Source organism: Colias eurytheme, chromosome 18 (genome assembly GCF_061535395.1).
Source record: "Colias eurytheme isolate Ceu_HAF_F1 chromosome 18, ilColEury1 Martin Lab GWU primary, whole genome shotgun sequence".
In the NCBI taxonomy this organism is placed as follows: Eukaryota; Metazoa; Arthropoda; class Insecta; order Lepidoptera; family Pieridae; genus Colias; species Colias eurytheme.
The window spans coordinates 8,756,002-8,777,518 of NC_142997.1; the positions used below are offsets into that span (position 1 = coordinate 8,756,002).

At 32.7% G+C, this 21,517-nt stretch overlaps 1 protein-coding gene across 1 annotated transcript; it reads left to right on the forward strand.

The window, feature by feature from the left end:
• Positions 1 to 14,712: 14,712 nt before the first annotated feature.
• On the forward strand, positions 14,713 to 20,639 carry LOC149900844 (dynein regulatory complex subunit 11-like). Its single transcript, XM_090112642.1, has 11 exons — positions 14,713 to 15,024; positions 15,328 to 15,551; positions 15,814 to 16,027; positions 16,327 to 16,552; positions 16,653 to 16,851; positions 17,185 to 17,398; positions 17,593 to 17,896; positions 18,307 to 18,582; positions 18,967 to 19,191; positions 19,614 to 19,741; positions 20,520 to 20,639. Exons 1-11 carry the CDS (start codon positions 14,713 to 14,715, stop codon positions 20,637 to 20,639), a joined length of 2,442 nt encoding a protein of 813 aa, XP_089968768.1.
• Positions 20,640 to 21,517: the final 878 nt, after the last annotated feature.

Below are 21,517 nucleotides of genomic sequence, written 5' to 3' on the forward strand. Positions count from 1 at the left end.
TTGCACACGCTCTGCATATAATAGCACGAAGTACACAACTTCTAAAGATGCGGCAGAATTGTTATTACACATGATTATAACTTTGTTCGTCGGGAAGTGTTGTTGACGCTCGATCCATGGATATAAAGTTTGTGCGACGTTCAGTTTTTGTTAGCTTTCGTTTTTAACAGCGTAATCTTGCAGGCGAGTTATGCAATACTAAAACTTGGGAGTTTTATAGTTCAAATAGTTTGTAGTTCGGAATATACTGTTTAGTTAGGTCAAAAATTATTTTAATATCGCTTCGATTAATGTATTCGCTATTATTTTTGCTGAAGATTGCAGCTTGCGGCTTCAGCTGTGTTTCCTGAAAAATTAACATATTGATATTTAATTTGTACCAAAATTCATCAAAATCCCATCAGTCATTTACTTATTAAAGAACAGTAAATATTTCATCCATCCCCAATACTTTCCCGCTTCTAAAAGCGTCATAATAACATTTTCATAAAACCAATAAAATTGCATTAAAGACTTTCCAGACATATTCAAATTAAATTTTAAAATACAGAACAATTCTAACCTTCAACTGCAAGCTCAGGTCACTTAGACCGCAGCAAAGCGTAAAGTTCATCAGTCTCTGACAGTAATATAGTTACAGCTCAATCAGGCTCTATTGACGACACGATGTAAGCGCAACTCGATTACCTCATATTATTCTCGCCTTGGGTGCGTTAGCCCTTGCCGGGATACAGGGTTGTATTTTAGGGTTAAATTTTTTGCAAACTTTTAAACAATAGCCATTTTCGAACACTGATTTTGTAGTATTTTTTTGTAAATCAATACAATATTATTTACAGTTCTCTATCAATCTAAAATATTGACATTGACTTGAAACTTGTAAGTATTTGAGACTTCTGATTCTATTTCCACCTTAAAGATAAAAAAAAATTGGTTGTCTGTAAAGTCGATTTACTGACGATAGTTGAACGTGACAACGTCTTAAGGCCGATTGTGCTTCTTTTTCGCTCGTTCCGCGCTCTCGCTTGCACTTTAAGCCTTAACATGGAACGCCTCAGAGCGAGGTAACGCCGCATGAGTCATGTTTTTTCATGCGTGCAGCCGGCTCTATCGAATTATAAGACGTTGTCACGTCAAAAAAGCTCTCACATGTTAATATGCCATTCGTTTGAGAGCTAGAGATAGACACATAAAATTGCAATGTTTGATAAGAAAATAATATGTTTGTATCCGCCTTAATTAGGAATTTTGTAAGACAATATTTACCTTAATATATCAAATTGTATTTCATCCCATTTACATTTATGATGACATCCACAACACAACTACATTAAAGGATTGGCAGATTTGTCAACAACAGACGCGTAACACACCGACCAGTATATAACGAACTATTTGCCAACCTATCTTAGAACTAAATAGCTGCTTCTTAAGGGATTGAAAGGCCTTCTTAAGATGGTTAGTATTATACCGGTCAATACACCAAGAGTAATTTAGGGATCGCTAAATAGAGGGTTCCGCAGTTAATATTCAAGGGAAGGGACAATATTTTGTAACTCGATAGTCGAAGGGTTGAGACAAAAGGGAATTCTTGATTTGACTCGTTTGTGACTATTGAAGTGTCGGCAGGATTTTAAATGCGAAAATCCATTATTAAACAGCTTTTAAGTATGAATTTGGGAGTAGATAAGGTTTGATTTCTCTTGTTTTTTTATTTATTTATTTATTTATTAGAAATACCAACGTTTGTTTACATTGTTTCATTAATTATTAATTACAGACTTATTGTATTCTTCTAAATGTAACAAACAATTATAGGTATTCACAACATGCAAATATAAATTACACAAACTGACAATTTTTAATTGTAAACTCAACAGCGAGAAGAGAAAAAACAACATTACATTATAAAGAGAACAAAGGAAAATGTATATAATAAAAACAATAAATAGTTGCGTCTCATTACTAACACATAACTATAATAAATTGCTATTTTGGTGTTAGAACATAAGGCTAAGAACATAATATATTTTTTAATAACTATGACTACATGCTATCCGTTAAGCTTACATACAAACAATTTACGAACAGTTCGGAGAGAGGTATTATTAATATCAATGATATCACCATATTTATTTACCATCTTGCACAGTCTTGGAATAGGAGAGTTGGCTCCGAACTTACACCTACGGACTGGTGGAACAAGTGGATCAATTTGCTTTCGGGGATACCTACTAGGGACACGAAAATTTACTTTATTCAAAAGTTGAGGGCAATCAATTTTATTATTTAACAATTTTAATGCAAAAATAAGATCGATTAAAATTTGCCGTTCCTCTAAAGAAGTCATTTTGAAAAATTCCAGTCTATTAGTATAGGAACGCAAACTATTTCTTGATAGTCCGTTTGAATAAATTAAATGCCAAATAAATCTTTTTTGAATTCGCTCTATTCTTAACATGTGTGTCGCATAGTGAGGTCTCCAAACCACCGATCCGTATTCCAAAATGCTTCGTACTAATGAGTTGTATAGCGAAATTTTTAAGTTATTATCCCGAAATACTTTTATATTTCTAATTAAAAATCCTAGCATTTTATATGCCCGGGAGGTAATGTACTCTATATGAGGAACGAAAGTTAACTTAACATCAAAAACAATGCCCAGATCTTTAACTTGGTTCAGTCTTTGAAGAGAAGTGCCATTGATACTATATGTGTACGCGACGTTAGTGCTTTTTCGTGAAAAAGTAATAAAGTGGCACTTATCTGAATTCAATTCCATGCCATTATTTTGGCACCAAGAAGCAATGCTCTCGAGATCTGATTGAAGTCTGATACAGTCTTCTAATGAATTAATTTCTTTAGATATTTTCAGATCATCGGCATATAGATAAGATTTCGATGATTTCACGGTAGTGACGATATCGTTAATGAAAAAGTTGAAAAGAAGAGGCCCTAAATGAGAGCCCTGTGGAACACCAGACGTAATTCTTTTAGAAGATGAATTGAATCCATTGACCACCACAAAAAAATTGCGACTAGATAAATATGATCTAAACCATTCCAAAAATATGTTGGATATACCGTAAGCTGACAGTTTGGCAACCAATACACTATGACTAACCCGGTCGAAAGCCTTACTGAAGTCAGTATATACAACGTCAATCTGTTTCCGTGAATCCAGTGATTCAATTAAAGTTTCACAAAAATCTACAAGATTGGTTGTTGTTGATCGTGAAGGTACAAAGCCATGTTGGACATCATGTAAGAACAATTTGAAGTGATTTTGGAGGAAGGGACAAATTAAAGCTTCCAAAACTTTAGCAAATGTGGACAAAATGGAAATTGGTCTATAGTTTTGAATAGAATTCTGAGGGCCTGACTTATGTATTGGTACCACCTTGGCGGATTTCCAATATAACGGATTTCGGACGTTTGATTTAAGTATTGTTATATTTAACTATTTAGGTCTTTTCTTCGTCTGGGACCTAAGTTTTAAAATAATCTAGTAAAAGGATACGCTTAAGAAGTGAGTTGTTTATTTAAATCGCAAAAGGCAGATAAATAATATTGAAAGTTACTGTTTATAAAGAACAAATGTTTGAAAAATCGTAGATAATATTATTATGGAAATTTTAAACTGTACAAAAGATATTATGTTTACCCATTTCAATTATAAAAATTCATGTATTTGTCCGTAGTTAGTAATTTGTTGGTAGATCTTACTTCAAATGATGGTCCGTCCATGTGAGGTCTGATTGAAGTATTTACAATTAAATTATACAAATAAAGTTTCCCAAATACAAGGATTATTCCGGCATAAAATTCCCAATATATATTGTAATCCTTCATTTTGTACTTTAATAAAAAAAATAACACAAAATAAACGTTTAACAAATTGTTCGCCGTCAAAACTTTGAATAAACATTCTTCGACATTTATCGATCCTTTAACTTCACCCTTCTACAAAATGTCCAACTCTTAACAACTCATTAGTTAAACAGAAATGCGTGGAAAGAAGCTTTTACTCAACTTTTGAGTTGAAAATTTTAATGGAAGATACTTCTTGTCTTGAAATTTTAGCGTAACGATGCATAAACGCTTCCTAAGATGGCAAGATCGGTACTTTGATAAATTGCTTTTTGTTTAAAAAATATTCTAATTATGCTTACAATATGACATCGATTTCATATGGTTTGTTATTAAGTATTAGGGTATTAAGACAAGTTATTAAGTTATTCAATTCTATAAATAACTGTATTGATAAATATAGAACATAGAAGAATAATGCTTTCCTTACATCAGGAGAGATATCCGAACATCAAGAAAGATCAATAAAAAGTTATGTTACCAGCATAAGTTTGTTTTATTAATTTAACGTTCAGTTTTACTATTAAACAATAATAAATAAATAAAAAAATACGTGTGGCACTCTAGGACTGCCGCGGTAAAGCTATTACATAGCATCGCTGTGCCGCGGCCGGTTGGACCCGTCCGATTAGGGCCCTTCTGGCCTCCTCCACTCAAGCCGAGGTTCGTGGTCCCCGTCAAGGGGCATTGTGCATGTCGCTACCAGGGTGAACCTTCAGTTCACCCCCGCGTCCGCGTTAAAATGTAGAAGCCCTTCTGGCTAACATTGAGAGACACCACACAAAAAAAAAGGCCGGTTGGAGTGGGGGCGTTAGGTTTTTTCGTTACGGAATTTTTACATTCGGTCACCGCGCTCAATGCCCGCGATAGAAGCTATATGCAATAGCTTAATAAATTATTATTGCCTCAATTTCCTATGAAATACTTACACCAATTGAACTTAACTACTAATAATATAACGATAAATTATAAAAGACAATTTAAAATAATTCATTAAGTTTAAAAGAAAACGTGATAAAGACTCATTTCAAGTTAGAAGTCAGCTCACGATCGCCTAAACAGTTGATTGTTTGCAAAACAGACTCGGCATTGTTTTGGACTTTAAAAGGGTTCGAATTCTTTAATTGTACATAAAAGATGTTAATGTAAAAGTTTTCAATTGAATGGCTTTTTACATAAAAGCTTCAGCTAGCGACTTTGTGAAATAGATGCGAATCTTCTGGATAATTGACTAGAATTTACCTTTACCTCAAAACTTTAAATAGATGGGTTCAGCCGTTCTTGTTGTTGAGCTTACAAACTTCACATGCGATATTACAAAAAAAAATATTTTCTTATAGTATATTCACAATAACATAATTCCTAATTAACGTAAACATTCTACTAATACTGCATACCTGAAGGTTTCTGAGGACTGGTGGTTGGATTTGTGTTACTATTTCTTGTAAAAACTGGTAATTTTTATATTATTAAGAGTTTGAAAAAATAAATTTAGTAGAACTTCTTGCGGGAATTTCAACGAGCGAAGCCGCAGCTTCTAACTAGTGAATAAATGTTACGAAGTCAATTATTTAAGGTAGGTAACGATTTCACAGATACAGATTTTCATGAAATTTATCTTGGCGATAGTTATAGAGTCAAACTACAAAAAATGAATTGAATCAAAGCTTTAATAATTATTGAATCTGCACCCACGCACTATCTGCGAAAAATCAACTTTAGCAACATTTCCACAGTCTATAGCTCATTTTCGTGAAGTCTTTCAAATTTAATATTACAAAAGCAATTTTTCAGAGGTGCAAATGTTATCTTTTGACGACAGTAAATCTGGATCACTGAGCATCATAAATTGAGTATTCCCTTTATAAAGGACGTGCATTTATAACATTTGGAGGTGGCATTTTATTCATTACTTTTTATGCCATAGAAGTAATTGCATGCTAATCATTCAACGACTCAGTGATCAACTGGGCGGCAATAAACTGGGCCACGTGGACCAGTTGTACATAATTAATTATGCCTACTATTTTTGTGGCCAACTGGGCCGAACGCGCTTTGATCTTGCGGACGTGATTTTATTATTTAATTTGCTGTGGTTAAGTGGGCCGAAAGTATACAGTACAGTCAGATACAGATTGTTTCAGTAATTTCAAAACCAAAACCAAAAAACATTGCGCATTTTTTAACAATACTTGAAAAGGAAAACAATTACTATGAAGTTTTATATACCAACGGAACTAGTATTAGAAAAAAACTTCCAGAAACCCAAGAAATAGACCAACATATATCGCAGACGATTGAGGAATTTATTAGAGGGGACATTAATATTGATTTATGCATAGAGCGCCTTGTTTTATGATTTTATTTTAAAATTGGAAACTACTTAAACTGTGATTTTTTTTTATTAATTATAAGATTTTAATAATTACTGTTGTACAAAACCGATCTGTGATTTTAAATATTTTTATTAAAAAATCAATGTTGTATCCTGTTATGCTCATAATTTTTGAATTGAGACTTAATCCGTCAGTCCTCGGATCACAGACACAATAGAAAATCTATTGTGTCTCGGCCCGATCGGGCCGCTCGGTGGTCAATGGGTTAAATTATATTAAGCTAAGGTAGTTCTATTAAAATTATACTGAACTGATCTGTGATTTTTAGGATTAACCAATTTTATTTGTATTGTGTTATATGAATGTTTATCGTGTATATGTCAATTTATGATTGCAGTACTGTTTTTTTAAAAATTATATTCCTTATTTTAAAACTTAGATTAATAAGAAAAATTATTTACATGTTATATAAAACATTTTATTGTAAGCTAAGCTTTGTCTATACAACTACATTTTGTTGATTTTTGAAATATATACATTGATTGATGATGTTTTGTTTTCCTCTCAAAGTCCCAACACAATTTACCTTTTGACAAATTTATTTTGATACACTTGTGTTCGTAACTATACCAAACTGCCTTAAATTTTTATTGTCGGCCCACTTAACCACAGCAAATTAAATAATAAAATCACGTCCGCAAGATCAAAGCGCGTTCGGCCCAGTTGGCCACAAAAATAGTAGGCATAATTAATTATGTACAACTGGTCCACGTGGCCCAGTTTATTGCCGCCCAGTTGATCACTGAGTCGCTATAACATAATGCTATTTTCTAACTATTTCTACTAAAAATAATATAATTTACAAATGTCTGTAAAAATGGATGCTACTTAAATAAAAATCTATTCCTTCAAATAGCGCTTAAATAATAATATATAACTCATCATTAATTTATGATTGTATTAAAACGAGTGGGTATTAAGAAGACATAATGAAAGCTTCTAGCTCATCTTCTATAACATCAAACTTTTATTAAGTACTACAATAACTAAACAAACCTTAAATAATATAATATATAACTAGCCGAGCCCTGCAGTTTTACCCGCAGTGCTCTACTTCTGTTGGTCTTAGCGTGATGATATAATATTATGGACAAACAAACAAACTCTTCAGCTTTATAATATTAAGTATAGATATACGACACATTATGTATCTAAAAATATGACAATCTTTAGATTACTCAATTCCCATTACTGATTTTAATGCCACATCTATTTATTTATACTTCAAACCATCTCTTTGGCGAGTCACGTCGATCGGCCGCCCCATTCAACTAAAATCATCCCATTATGAAGGGGAAAATTCCGTAATTCACACCCCTCATGACAAGAGATTACTTTTGTAGGTGATATTATCCACCCTTGTAGCATTATGGGATCGGCTTTGTCCACAAGCGAATCCCATTTTGGCTAGCAAAACGAGCTATGTTTAATGACGTCTTAAATTATCTTAGTTACATCGCACTGTATTTATTTGTTTACTAGCCGTCCGCCCCGGCTTCTCCCGTGGTACATATTTACGTTTTCTCTACATAAGAACCATCCTCGTACTTCAAGGAATATAATAAAAAAAGAATTATCGAAATCGGTTCAGCCGTTCTCGAGTTATGCGCTTACCAACACATTTTGCGATTCATTTTTATATATAAAAGATTTATTTATACTCTTTATTGTGCTGCCAAAAATACGAAAAATATAAACAAAAGCACAGAAGGCGGCCTTATCACTTAAGAGTGATTAATGCATTTTTATTTGTAAACTTATTACAAACCTATCTGTATCTAATTAGCTACTTATAAAGAAGTCTTATTTTAGATAGGAACATAATATGCGTATGTCAGTGCTTAAGTGTGGATAACAAACGTAGAAAAAAATACATATTATCCTAAAAAAATCTTCAATATTCTTCTTTTATATACTATTCTTATTTTCTAAAATTAACGCTCTGTTTGAGGAACTTATACGCAGAATAATGTGAACTATTTCGGATCAAAATAGCAGCGAAAATGTATTACTAATACGTGGTACACATAAAGAGAGGTATAAGTTTTTATATGCATAAATAAACTTTCGTTAGACTCTACCATACATACAATTTTCACTGCATATAATATACGCTAATCTGTCCACCATAAACCTTCTAACTATAGAAACATAAAACACCTCTCACCAATGAACTACATAATTTCGCACCAAAGACACATTTATATTTCACGAGTTCATACAATACTTGGCTAGTGTAAAACATGTTAGCAGCTTGCTATAATTTTATATTGTATCTACCTGTATGGAGATTCTGAATTTATTATCCCAAAACAATGGACTTACAAACAAGGCGTTGCTGCAATTTCAATAGCTTTTAACTTGAATTTGAAACGTATTAAATCTCTTACGTTGTTTATTTGCTGTACATTTCTAACCCTGTTTTTATTGTTTATTTCTTGGTACAAAACGGTAAAGAAATATTGTTGGTCGTACACCTGATGCCGCTGCGGTCGTGTTGGATTTTTCTTCAATTTAGTGTATGAAATTTTTTTAGTTGTGAAAATAATTTTTTGATATAAAATATATTTAGAAACTGGCCCGCAAAATATAAAAAATATATTAGGTAGATATTTGAATGATTCTTTCTATAAACAAGGAGAACCGTAACTAATATACGTAAGTATTGTACCAATTTTATACACTTTATAATCAGCAAAATCTAAAAAAAATTGGTAATATCATAGTGCAGTAAAATTTCCCGTACACTAATAGATAGATATTTGCCACAGTTCACTATAAAACAGTAACAAAACTATAACTACGTAAAACCGATTTCCGAACGGCACTCCGCTTTCGAATTAAATTTAAAAAACATTCAACGGGTACCCACCGCAAGTCAATTACTGTGAACGAAAAACAATTGCATGACTGTCGCATCGCAGTTCGTTAAATAAGATAGGTACGTATTGATGGGTTTTTTCGCGGTTTGTTTATTAAATGGGTGGCATTTGATGCTTTATTAATCATTTTCTTATTATGATAATAAAATGTTAACCATCAAAAGTAGAGAGGTATAGAAAAAATATTGTGTTGTTTGTGTCCAACAGGGAAATATTAAAGTACGTAGAGTATGAGAAAAGTTGACCATAGAGCAATACCTATATCTATTTGAGAGCATTGCATTAGTTATCATAGTTAACACAAATGTTTTCAATAGATATTATAATAAAGAGAGACATTTTTTTTTATTGGGAATAGGGAAGTGCTTGACCACAATCTCGCCTGATGTTAAGCTGAGATGTGGTCTAAGATGGAACGCGCTTCTCTAGAAGGTACCTGTTCACTCTACCGCGCTTGAAGACCCCCGTACTCTTCTAGAAACATAATTCTTAATGTTATCAAAAAGAGATTTGGAATTTGATATATTCCTATTTATAAACTTCTAAGTTTCTTACAATTAACTTTAAATCTTCAATGTACTAAGGCGTACTTTCTTATTTAAAATATAATATAAATTACTTATTTTTGTGATACCTAGTATGTACTGGACAAAATTTTTTATCTCCGTTATAATTAAGTGTAACATATAAAAAAGAACTCGAAATAATCCTCTTTATCATATTTATTAAATTCCGTATTCTTTCATAAAATCTGGGGCCATTTACAACATGGCGTGTGTGCTTTACATTCAATTTATAAGTCTCAAAATGCGCATTACTGTAACGTCTTGCCACAGAGTAAAGAAATTGGATACAATATTATTTCTATTTTATCGAACTGCTATGAACCTGTTTTTTTTTCTAAAGTATGTAACTTTGTTGCTTTTTATGGTTTCTAATAGAGTAAAAGTAAAGTAATACTGAAAAGTACATATTTCAAGAGTAGGTTATGTATAGTATTATGGTATCTGTGTGCGTATGGTATATGATATACAAATGAAAGCTAAAGAAATAATGTCCTATTCTTTGTCTGATATCACAATGAGAGTAGTCAACTACTTCGATTAAGCACATAATATACTTTTTCAATTTGACTGACTGGTTGTCTTGGTTGGTAGTGGCCCTGCCTTCCAAGCCAGAGGTCGTGGGTTCGATTCCCACCCGAGGCAAATATTTGTGTAATGAATTTTATGTTTGCTCTGTGTCTGGGCGTTAATTATTATCTATATGAGTATTTATTTAAAAATTATATATGTATGTTTATCAGCCATCTGGTTTCCATAAAACAAGCGAAAGCTTAGTATGGGATCAGATCGTGCAGTGTGTGAAAATTGTACTGGCGCATGTTTTTCTTATTTTCTGATCATTCGGAAAGCTCTGAATCATTCTCGATTGGCATCTTTTTTAGGGTTCCGTACCCAAATGGTTAAAGAGGACCCAATTACTAAGCCTCCGCTGTCTGTCTGTCTGTCTCCAGGCTGTATCTCATAAGCCGTCATAGCTAGAAAGCTGAAAAACAACATCTTCACTTCATTTTTAATGAAAAGAAATTGAATTGTAGCCGTACAAAGAAATACATAAGCGAAATGAAAAGAAGATATCTATATACTTTATATCTATATATTTATATAATTTTTCATTTTCATTTTTCATATTTATATACTGTATTTTAACAGTCTGTGGCGCACAATTTTGTTACGACATTCAAATGTGCTTTTAAATTATTTAATAACTCCTCAAGTGTGAGATGGGACGTTACGATGTCGTTCACGTTTTATGTTTTCAGAATTGTTTTAGCGGATATTTTGGGATTTTACTGAGGGTTAAAAATCATAATGTTTAATATAAAATTTAGATTATGGGTAGTAGAGGGAAAATGCATGATAAAATCCCACCTTTCGACAGATTTTTTCAATTTTTTTACATGTTTACATTATTAAAATGGAACAATCAAATAACATTTTATGTAATTCGATTCATTTAAATAAAAAAAAATATTGTGTGGTTTTATGAAACCACGGTAAAAGTGAAACTTTCCGAACACTGCTTTATACCTACTCGGCAGCCGACCGTCACGCGACATGCGCTACACAGACCAAAAAGTTTGAGACGATGTAATAAAAGTTTCACTTTAATAAATCTAATGACTACTTACTTACTTACTTACTGGAGTGGCGCAGGGACCCAAAGTGAGTCTTGGCCTCCGACAATAAGAGCCTCCATTTTACTCTATCCTGCGCCATCTCTTGCCAAAAATGACTATGTATATCGAAATCTAATGACTATTGACTGTGTTAATGAAATCAAGTAGGCAAAAAATTTTATGTAGAAACATTAGAAATGCTTAAAAATATTTTCCACAAGCGAATTATTATGAAAAAATATCGCAAAGCACTCTATTTAGCACAACCCTTATAACTTCATTAAAAGTACAAGCTTGTAGACAAGTTAACCATGAAGTATAATTATTTAACACGTCTTTTTTCTTTTACATTACATTCGCTAGTGATGTGACATTGTAATCTATACTTATACTAGCGGTCCGCCCCGGCTTCGCCCGTGGTACATATGAAAAATAGATGTTGGCCGATTCTCAGACTTACCCGATATGCACAGAAAATTTCATGAGAATCGGTCCACCCGTTTCGGAGGAGTATGCAGACTAACATTGTGACACGAGAATTTTATATATAAGAAGAAGATATTATAAAGAGGAAAGGTTTGTATGTACGGTTTTCACGCATAAACTACTGGACCGATTTTGATGAAATTTGGCACTGATAATCTTTAGACCCTGAGAAAGAACATAGGCTACCTTTTATTGCGAAATATGTACCACGGGCGAAGCCGGGGCGGACCGCTAGTGAACAATATAGTTCTTAAGATGTATTATATTATCTGTGCCCTGTGGTTATACTTTGAGGTACTTAATCAATCTTAAGTAAATGCAATATAATTATTTATGAAACAAACAAAAGTTTCGCAGTTATATCTAGTAGGGATTTTAAAATATAATCAAATTAACATAGCGCGGTAACAAACGTTGATAAAAATCTCTGCTTAAAACATAACTGTTATATAACGATACTAGCTTACCGCCCGCGGCTTCGCCCGCTTTGTCTAAAACCTAATAAATTATATACTAAAACCTTCCTCTTGAATCACTCTATCTATTAAAAAAAACCGCATCAAAATTTGTTGCGTAGTTTTAAAGATTTAAGCATACAAAGGGACATAGGGACAGAGAAAGCGACTTTGTTTTATACTATGAAGTGATTATGTTATTTATACATTAAAATGGTATCTTATTTTATTTATCCTAAAACGTGAACAAGATGCTGCACGGTAATTTAACGATAATGCTATGATATTAAAAAATGTGTGCGTGTACTAGTGTACACACGTAAGAAGTGAAACTTCTTACTCTTCTTCGTACGTCTTATTTTTAAAAAATAATTTACTTACTATATGCAACTTTACAGAAATAATCGAATCACGCGTGGTAGGGATAAGAAAAAGATGGCGCGTAACGGAAAAATGTCACGCGTAACGAAAAAATGTTACACTAAATTTTTTTCCAACCCCGATAGAGAAGTTTCACTTCAAAAAAGGAAATAAATGTTTTTTTTTCCCTCATATAAATAAGTAAAGAGACAAAAAATAAGCATACCTACAACATACATGTATTTGGCAAAAATATTATAGAACTATTATATGTTATAGTCGATAAAAAATAAACATTAATTTCATTATTACTTGCAAGAAAATTGTCAAGCACTATATTTTATGCTCTCATCAATGCAAAAAGCTCACAATACATCATTACCTGCGCTCGTTGGAAACAAAGTTTATACCCATTTGATAATAAAATAACACAGATATACATTTCTGGAAAGTGCAAAATAATTCAGGCGCCATTATGTTGTTGCTTATTTATGAAATTGATAAAAATATAGAACACATCAATTTGATTTTCGTAAAATTAATATTTTTGCTTAATGACTTAAATATAAGCTTTTATTCAATATAGCATTTTATCAGTAAGTTTCCTAAATGATGCTATTTTTACCTCATACTTCATTTAAATGACATGCGCACTACATAAATTAACTAATTTTGTAAACATACACCTAATAGCTTTCATATTAAATAACCTCAAATAGAGGTATAGTTTTAAAAACCTTAAAAGCATTAACGATAGAATCAATCAAAAAGTAATATATATCAAAATATTTTTTTATGTATTTCAAACCAAAATCGAATTGCGAATTTGGCTTCGAGAAGCCTAAAGATTTTTTATCGAAGAGTTGTACAATGTACATACAGGCGAAGTTAAAAATAAGTCAGTCTTTCTAGTAACTATATATCCATGTAACATGACGGTAATGCCCTTGGTAATGCCTAATGATCGACGTGCCCTGTAAACATAGTTGTTAAGATTTATTCACATAATGGCTTTATTACCGACGTACCTACACTTAAATATTATATTTTAAGGCTTGGTCAGAGTATAAGATAGTTTTTATGAAGGTAAACTATGTCAAAATTGGTCCAGCAGTTCCGGAGATTAGTAGGAACAAACAAACACACACACAATACTCGTAAAATCGCTAAAAAGATGGCATGTTTTAACGCGAAGAGAAATGATGGATAGGAGACACATGGACCATTATTTAATATTGAATGATGCATATTTAATGAGATGTAGAAGAAACTGTACCTATTTACGATAGTTAATTCTTGCGGACCAAGGGCTTATTAGCTACAGATGTAATTATAAAAATAACTAGGTAAAGGAGAAAGACAAATTTTATTGTTTTATTTTGTATTTAATTTACATGCTCTATTCTATTCTTATTAAAAAATCATATAATGAGAAAACTAAACGTCCTAAAACTCAAATCTGCAATAACATCTCAAATACTATTCAATAAACATAATTTATCACCAATATTCAGTTCAACAAATAATAATAATTCTATTACAAAGTTTTTATGTTCATCCAAGCGTAAGAACACGATAGCAACGTACAAGTTGTTAGTTCGATACTCGCGTATAATCGTATCCTGGAAACACGTATTTGTATGTATAATACTTCAGTATCATTACAACTATCATACTTAACAGTAACACTAAACTAACGATACTATAATAATTGATATAGTATAAAAAAACTGAAAAATACGTCATGAAATTATTTTTTGTTACCGGTCCTTGATAAGTGTATAAAGTTTGCATTAAATCTATCCATTTAAAGTGGGTCAAAATCGAGCCAAAAGGAGTCGTTTAAGAACAAACATATCGGTTACATACAAACATACAGGTGAAGCTAATAAAAGTGTAGTAATGAATACCTTTATTGAGTGAAGAATGTAAGCATACCGAAGGCCTTTGGATAAAGTCCTGTCTTATATCAGACTCATATTGCAAAAATTTACTACCGACTAAAGTCCACTGTGTTCCGTCGAGCCGATTTCAGTGGCACAGTCGTGCGAATATTGTATTCATCCACAAATAAAACTAAAATGTCATCAAAAACCTACAACGCATTAATTTGCGAAACATCCGAATTGATAGGAGAATCTACTCAAGCGGATGAAGCGGTGTTCGAAGCTGGATCCGCTGAGAAGTCAACTTTCTATCCACTGCTATCAGAACTTCGAGTAAGGTATACCATCTTGATTGAAAGATTGGATACGGTGTACGACCAAATGGTGCAGCCACAGAAGCGCTTGATTGTGAAAAGGTTACTAGAAGCATGTTTGGGAAGACTGCTGGAAATAAAGCATGACTGGGTCGAGCTCAATCTGTCGGACTATACGTATGATGATGATGAGGTAAAAATCATTGTATTGTAGTGCTAAATTGAACTTGCTCAAATAATTATGGAAAACTGATGGCATTACGAAGTGGAGAGTGTAGAGGGATTGATTTTGAAAACTGGAAAATATTGATGAATCGTGCATATTTCTTATACGTTAGTGCTGTCATATGCATCATGTTTTTTAAAATATAAATTCGTATTATTGATAATCCTAAAAGTTATTCAATGTTATTTAATTGGGAACCAGATAGTGTAGAGTTTTAATTCAGTGTTTTAACACAGAAAATAATAGAATAGAATAAAATTCTTCTTTTAGGCACTACGGAGACTCAACGTTACCCCTCTAGAAGCAGAACCATGTGTCCCACAATACTTCGTTAGAGAGAGACAGCAAGAGGTCAACGATCGACGTCAGTTCATCACAGATGTTCTAAGGAAGCTAGGGCATGAGCCAGCTAAGCCAAGACCACTGGTACTCACTGAACAACAAGCTGTCATCATTATACAAAGTCATGAAAGAGCAAGGCAAGGACGACTAAGGTAAGTTTGCTTTTAAAAATTTTCATATTTTCAGGGACATTTCGTTTATCTTTCTAAATAATTAATATCAAAGTAAAACTGTGTAAAATTAGCAATTAATAACAGGGTTATTATAAATTGATGTTATATAAAAGTCACAAATGGATTGACGAACTTTATGTTTACCATTACTTTAAATGTTACAATTTGTATTTCCATAAATAAGATTTTTCGATATCTTACTAACGAATAAAATATATCTATTGGAATGAAAACATTACAGAGGCCAATTCATGAAAGAAATTCGTCTCCTAAAAGAGAAAGGCAGGGATCAGAGAGGTGAAATGTCCTCCACAGCAGCCACTGCTATTCAGAGGGTGTGGAGAGGGTTCATTGCTAGACGAGCCACTAAAAAAAGAAAGTTGCAGGAACAGCTTCTCATTGGCATGGAAATGCTTCCGTATGTGGAATCTAAAGAGATAAAAAGAGCCGAAGAGGTATTGCCTTGTATTATTTTTTCAAGTCATTTAATAATGGACCTATATTATTGTTTATCAGCTCAATTATATTTGCATAAACGACTTGAAGCTAAAAAAATATATAAGAATATTTCATGAAAATCCATAATTAATTACAAATATACTGTACAGTAGCTTACAAAAGTGCTCTGCACTAAAATAACACTTATCTCGTGCATGTATTTTCTTTCTATAAATACGTTTTTGAACATCAAATTGCGGAGAAATAAAACATTGGCATTTAATACATTACATAGAAAAAATAACACTTATTTTAGGTGAAACAAACACGCCGTCAATTGCAACAACAAAACGAGAAAGAATATCAAGATGCACTAAACACAATCGAAGATAGGCTTCGAGCAAAACATGAGGCTAAAATAACTGAGCGAATCAGCGATGAACTAAGGCGTTGGATAACAGAATATTATGAAAGAACAGCTCGATTGCCAGAATTTCCTTCCGAAGATGCTGGTGGTAGTCGTGCAATGTTTAGCAGACAAGGTAAATACATTTCAAAATTTAATATTATAATTAGAAACTAAAGTATAGAGCGACAAACCAACTATTAACACGATTTTTAAAATGAAGTATTTTTCGAAAGGGACGGGTGTTGACAGTGAATTAAGTAAGCTATCACCGATATCTTCTAAGGATTCTAAAAAAAGCAAGGACAGTAAAGAGAAGAAAAGTAACAAGACTGATGAAAATAAAAATAAAGACAAAGACGAAGTGGAAGATCTTTATACATTCAAATGTACAGCCTCATCATTTCTGCAAGAAATAATAAATACCAATGAAGAGTAAGTGTAATAATACTACTACATATAATGCTAAATAATATGCGTTTCATTCTATTAATTCACACATATTATCACCCTATAGTAGTACTATTTATGATTAAAAGCCACTAAAATAAAGAATAAAAATGTTGTGTGGTTTTATGAAACCACGGTAAAAGTGAAACTTAGGCACAAAATTATCGTATTTGTACGATAATTTATCGTACGGTTCCGAACACTGCTTTATACCTACTCGGCAGCCGACAGTCACGCGACATGCGCTACACAGACCAAAAAGTTTGAGACGATCGCGATGTAATAAAAGTTTCACTTTAATTAACCTTATACTTGTAGATATGAAGATATATGGAAATATAGAGACGACGATGATGATCTTCATGAAAAATATGATACTGAAATGATAGAACGTGAAAAAATGGCAAAAATCGAGCAAGAAATACGAAACACAGTTGATGAATTGATGAGAACTGAACTTGATCTTTTGCAAGCTGCTTTTGATAGAGATAGAGCTCATAAAGGAAAGAAGTCTAAAAAGCCGCAAAAGAAGGTGAGTTTAAATTTAAATAAATAATGAAATTTGTATGTTTATATCATTGAAACACATGTTAAAATCTGTGCAATAAATTGTAAAGTTTGAAAATATTCTTATATGTATATCAATTTCACTTTCCAATGTATTTCAAAGTAACTATAAACAATTGACTATATTAATGTTATCATAAAATTTAATGATAATTTCAGGTACGACGTGGTGGAAAGAAGAGTAAGAAAAAGAAAGAGAAAGACCTAACACCTGACAGGACAACAGAGTCTTTATTTGAAGAATTAGTTACTAATGGTATTATTCGTCCTCATCCTATTGTTAGTATAGATGATTATATCGGTGAAAAGAACTTTGTTGGAGCTCAGTGGAGATGCGAGGGAAGGGAACCAGCACCGTCTTTGGGAGATATAAGACAATTGGTGAAAGAATACTGTATATTGCCTCTTGGTTCTGAATATGTTAGAACTAATGCACCTATTGTGAGGTCTATTTTAATTTCAGGTATGTTATATTTTCTCCTAAAGTTAAAATAAAGTCTGGCTTTTACATAATACTAAGAACGCTGATATGAATGATCCTAAATACTAAATTTAAAGTTTAAAAATATATTTTCAGTTACCTTTTTAAGGCAACAGAAAGGTGTATATATCTATACTAATATTATAAAGAGGAAAGGTTTGTATGTATGTATGTATGGTTTTCACGCATAAACTACTGGACCTGATGAAATTTGGCACAGATAATCTTTAGACCCTGAGAAAGAACATAGGCTACCTTTTATTGCGAAATATGTACCACGGGCGAAGCCGGGGCGGACCGCTAGTATTTAATAATTATGGTTCAACATTGACTATAGAGTGATGAGTATACAATGTGCATACTATACCAATTATATTGTTCTTTGATTTAAGGTCCATCTGGCAGCGGTAAGAAGATGCTTGTCAACGCTATTTGCAGTGAAACCGGTGCTATGTTATTCGATTTAACACCAGCAAACATAGTGGGAAAATATCCAGGAAAATCGGGATTAATAATGTTGATACATTTAGTTATGAAAGTATCAAGACTGTTACAACCATCTGTTATATGGATGGATGAGGCAGAAAAACCTTTTGTTAAGAAAATACCTAAAACGGATAAAACTGACCCGAAAAGATTGAAGAAAGATTTGGTGAAAATTATAAAAGGTAAGTCAAGTATTCTTGATACAAAAGTAAATTAAATTTTTAAGTCGTATGTTTTAGCAATTCCAAAAGTAATAAGATCAAAAAAACAAATTTCATTATTTCATCCTACATCCCTATCTAATTTTTACAATCGAAAATGGAATTTAGATGTCAATATTTTTTTATTCTTTAAGCAATAATAATTTACTAGCTTAGTTTACTAGAATATAACTAATCGTCAACTGTTTTTATTGTCTCTATTTAAAACAAAGAAACGATCGAAATTAGCTAACAACTAAGTACCAACCCTCGTTTAAAAGGTTGCTATAAAGAAGGTGCTTTACTGAATTAATGCATTCAAATATTGTTTTACCAAACTACGATAATATAAATAAATGTCCCCAGGTATCTGCCCAGAAGATCGCGTATTATTCATCGGCACATCCCGCACACCATGGGAAGCGGAACAAAAGCTGCTATTCCAATGCTATGCTAAAGTTATTCAGATCCCCAAAGCTGATTATGGCAGCATATCTCTTATGTGGCGCACAAAACTGCACAGAGCGGGCGCGCTATCGCCCAGATTAGATATATCGTGCTTATCGAGAGTATCCGATTCGTATACTATTGGTAGGATATCTTTGATGTTTGAATATTTTATTCCGTTATTTAATTTAAAAACATTTGGCTGGAATAAAACCGAAAACGTGGAAAACATAAAACTTTATCTGTAACATAAACGTGAATTTAAAATTACTGTTATGAATAGTATCACAATTAATTATTATTATTAATGATAACTACATAATACATACATTAAGTATACATATAGCTAAACGATTAAACAAAAACTATGAAGATTTTATCATTAAAAAATATTCTAGTTACTTAAACTACTAAATAAATATTCTATTCTACAAAATTGATACATTACGAAACCTAATTGGCACAAAAGCAAACTATTAATATTTCTTCTTATTTTCTATGTAGTTTTAACTAATATTGCACACCTGCTTTCTTATTTAATCTATCAGTTAACCCTCTATCCACAGGTACACTACTATCAGCCCTGGATGCTGTGCTCACCACCAAACGGCGTCTACAGTTACGCGTCAGAGCGCTAACAGCTCAAGAAGTAGCTGTCCAGTTGAGCGCCCGGGAGCCAGTTTATGCAGAACAAGTGGGTTTTATATTAATACTATCCTACTAATATTATAAATGCGAAAGTTTGTGAGGATGGATGTATGTGTATGTTCTTGTTTGTTACTCTTTCACGCAAATACTCCTGAACCGATTACAATGAAATTTAGCACACATATAGAGGGTAACTTGGATTAACACATAGGTCTTATAACTTATACTGGTGATGTAGAAATAGTACGTAATCATAACTAAAAATAGCTTTATCCATAGTGCTTTATTATCGTCCGGTGAGATGAGGCGGCGTGAGACGTGTTCCGCTCACGCCGCCTCATGAGGTCAGAGCTGGCGGGCTCATAGTTAGTGTTGGCCTGGAGACGGGCAGCTGCTGATGGGGTCACGGACGAATTCTACCTATACGCGTGGCCCCGTCGTTGATGCGGCTTGACGGAATACAGTGGGGTTTTGGTCGGTAGGAATCCGACATAACCCACGGCCTTTTCCCCGGAAGCCGTGAAACTTAAAAAAAAAAGGGGTCGAATACAGAAAACCTCTACTCAAAGACTCTTTACCACCAAACTATAAAACGCAAAAAATACATTTAAAAAAACACAGACATCATCTTCACTATATTCTTTTATTTATTACCAACTTTCAAATATTATACAGATTGTTCAATGTTTTGTCAGGTTCAATCTTAATATTATTCTTAATCCTGCTACTTATTTGAAGCATTAAATCAATATATATAGATATACTTAACTACCATAGTTTATTATTAAGACAATTAATCCAACTTCCATTATAATATGTTCCAGGATGCGGCAGCAAATGCGTGGTGGTTGAAAACACCCATGGAGAGAAGAAGATTACGGATGCTGCAAAAGTTACAAGAGTTGGAGCAAGAGAATGAAGAGAGAGCTGCTGCTACTAAATAAACTATAAATAAAACGAATTTGTCAATATTATAAGCTATTTTTATTTAGGTATCGTTAAGTTATAAAAATTGCGTTTTATTTTTAAAATATAAATTATAATACACTTTTCCGTACTTTAAAGTACATACCTATAGTTATCAGATAGCAATATCTATTTATTTGATTTCATGCAGCGGTATGAAATATCATGAGCTCTGAAACAAGCACACACATACACAAACTAAGAAACGAATGCACACACTATACCACCATTTTAAATCCAAACAAACTATATTGCACTTAGCAAGTTCAAACTACCCAAACGACGAAACAGCTTGGCCTATTAAATTAATATTTTTCGCTCCATAACCCACGAAACTAACCAAAACACGTTCTCAAGAAAATGTATCCCTTAAAATATTTTCGCGCTTATTCTGTAGCATTTATTTCAGGTAAAACCACAAAAAACATCTCATGAAAGTTGCATTACTATCGAGCAAATCCTCGGAGCAAAAAGGTAAGCTAAGTCCGCACCTGGTAAAGTTCACACGAACATTTTTGTGATTTTCAAAAGAAAATTTGAAGTCCATTCGGCCGTGATTAGAATTCTGTAACGTTCTCTGATGTTTTGCATTCGTTAGAGAAAAGTAAGTTTTAATTTGCTTGATATTATAGGTCATGAAGATTTATTTTCCATTCTCATTATTAGGAGAATCGTGTACCTATTATCCAAAACGCATCAATTCAAATTATATTCAACGCGTTAAATGGTCAAGTAAATTTTGGAAACCCAAAAAATTGTACGAGCAAATTTTCTAAGGAGGGCAATTGCCATACTTATCCGAATTTACATCACATTTGGATAAGCTATAATCTGAACGTAAATATTATAAATGCGA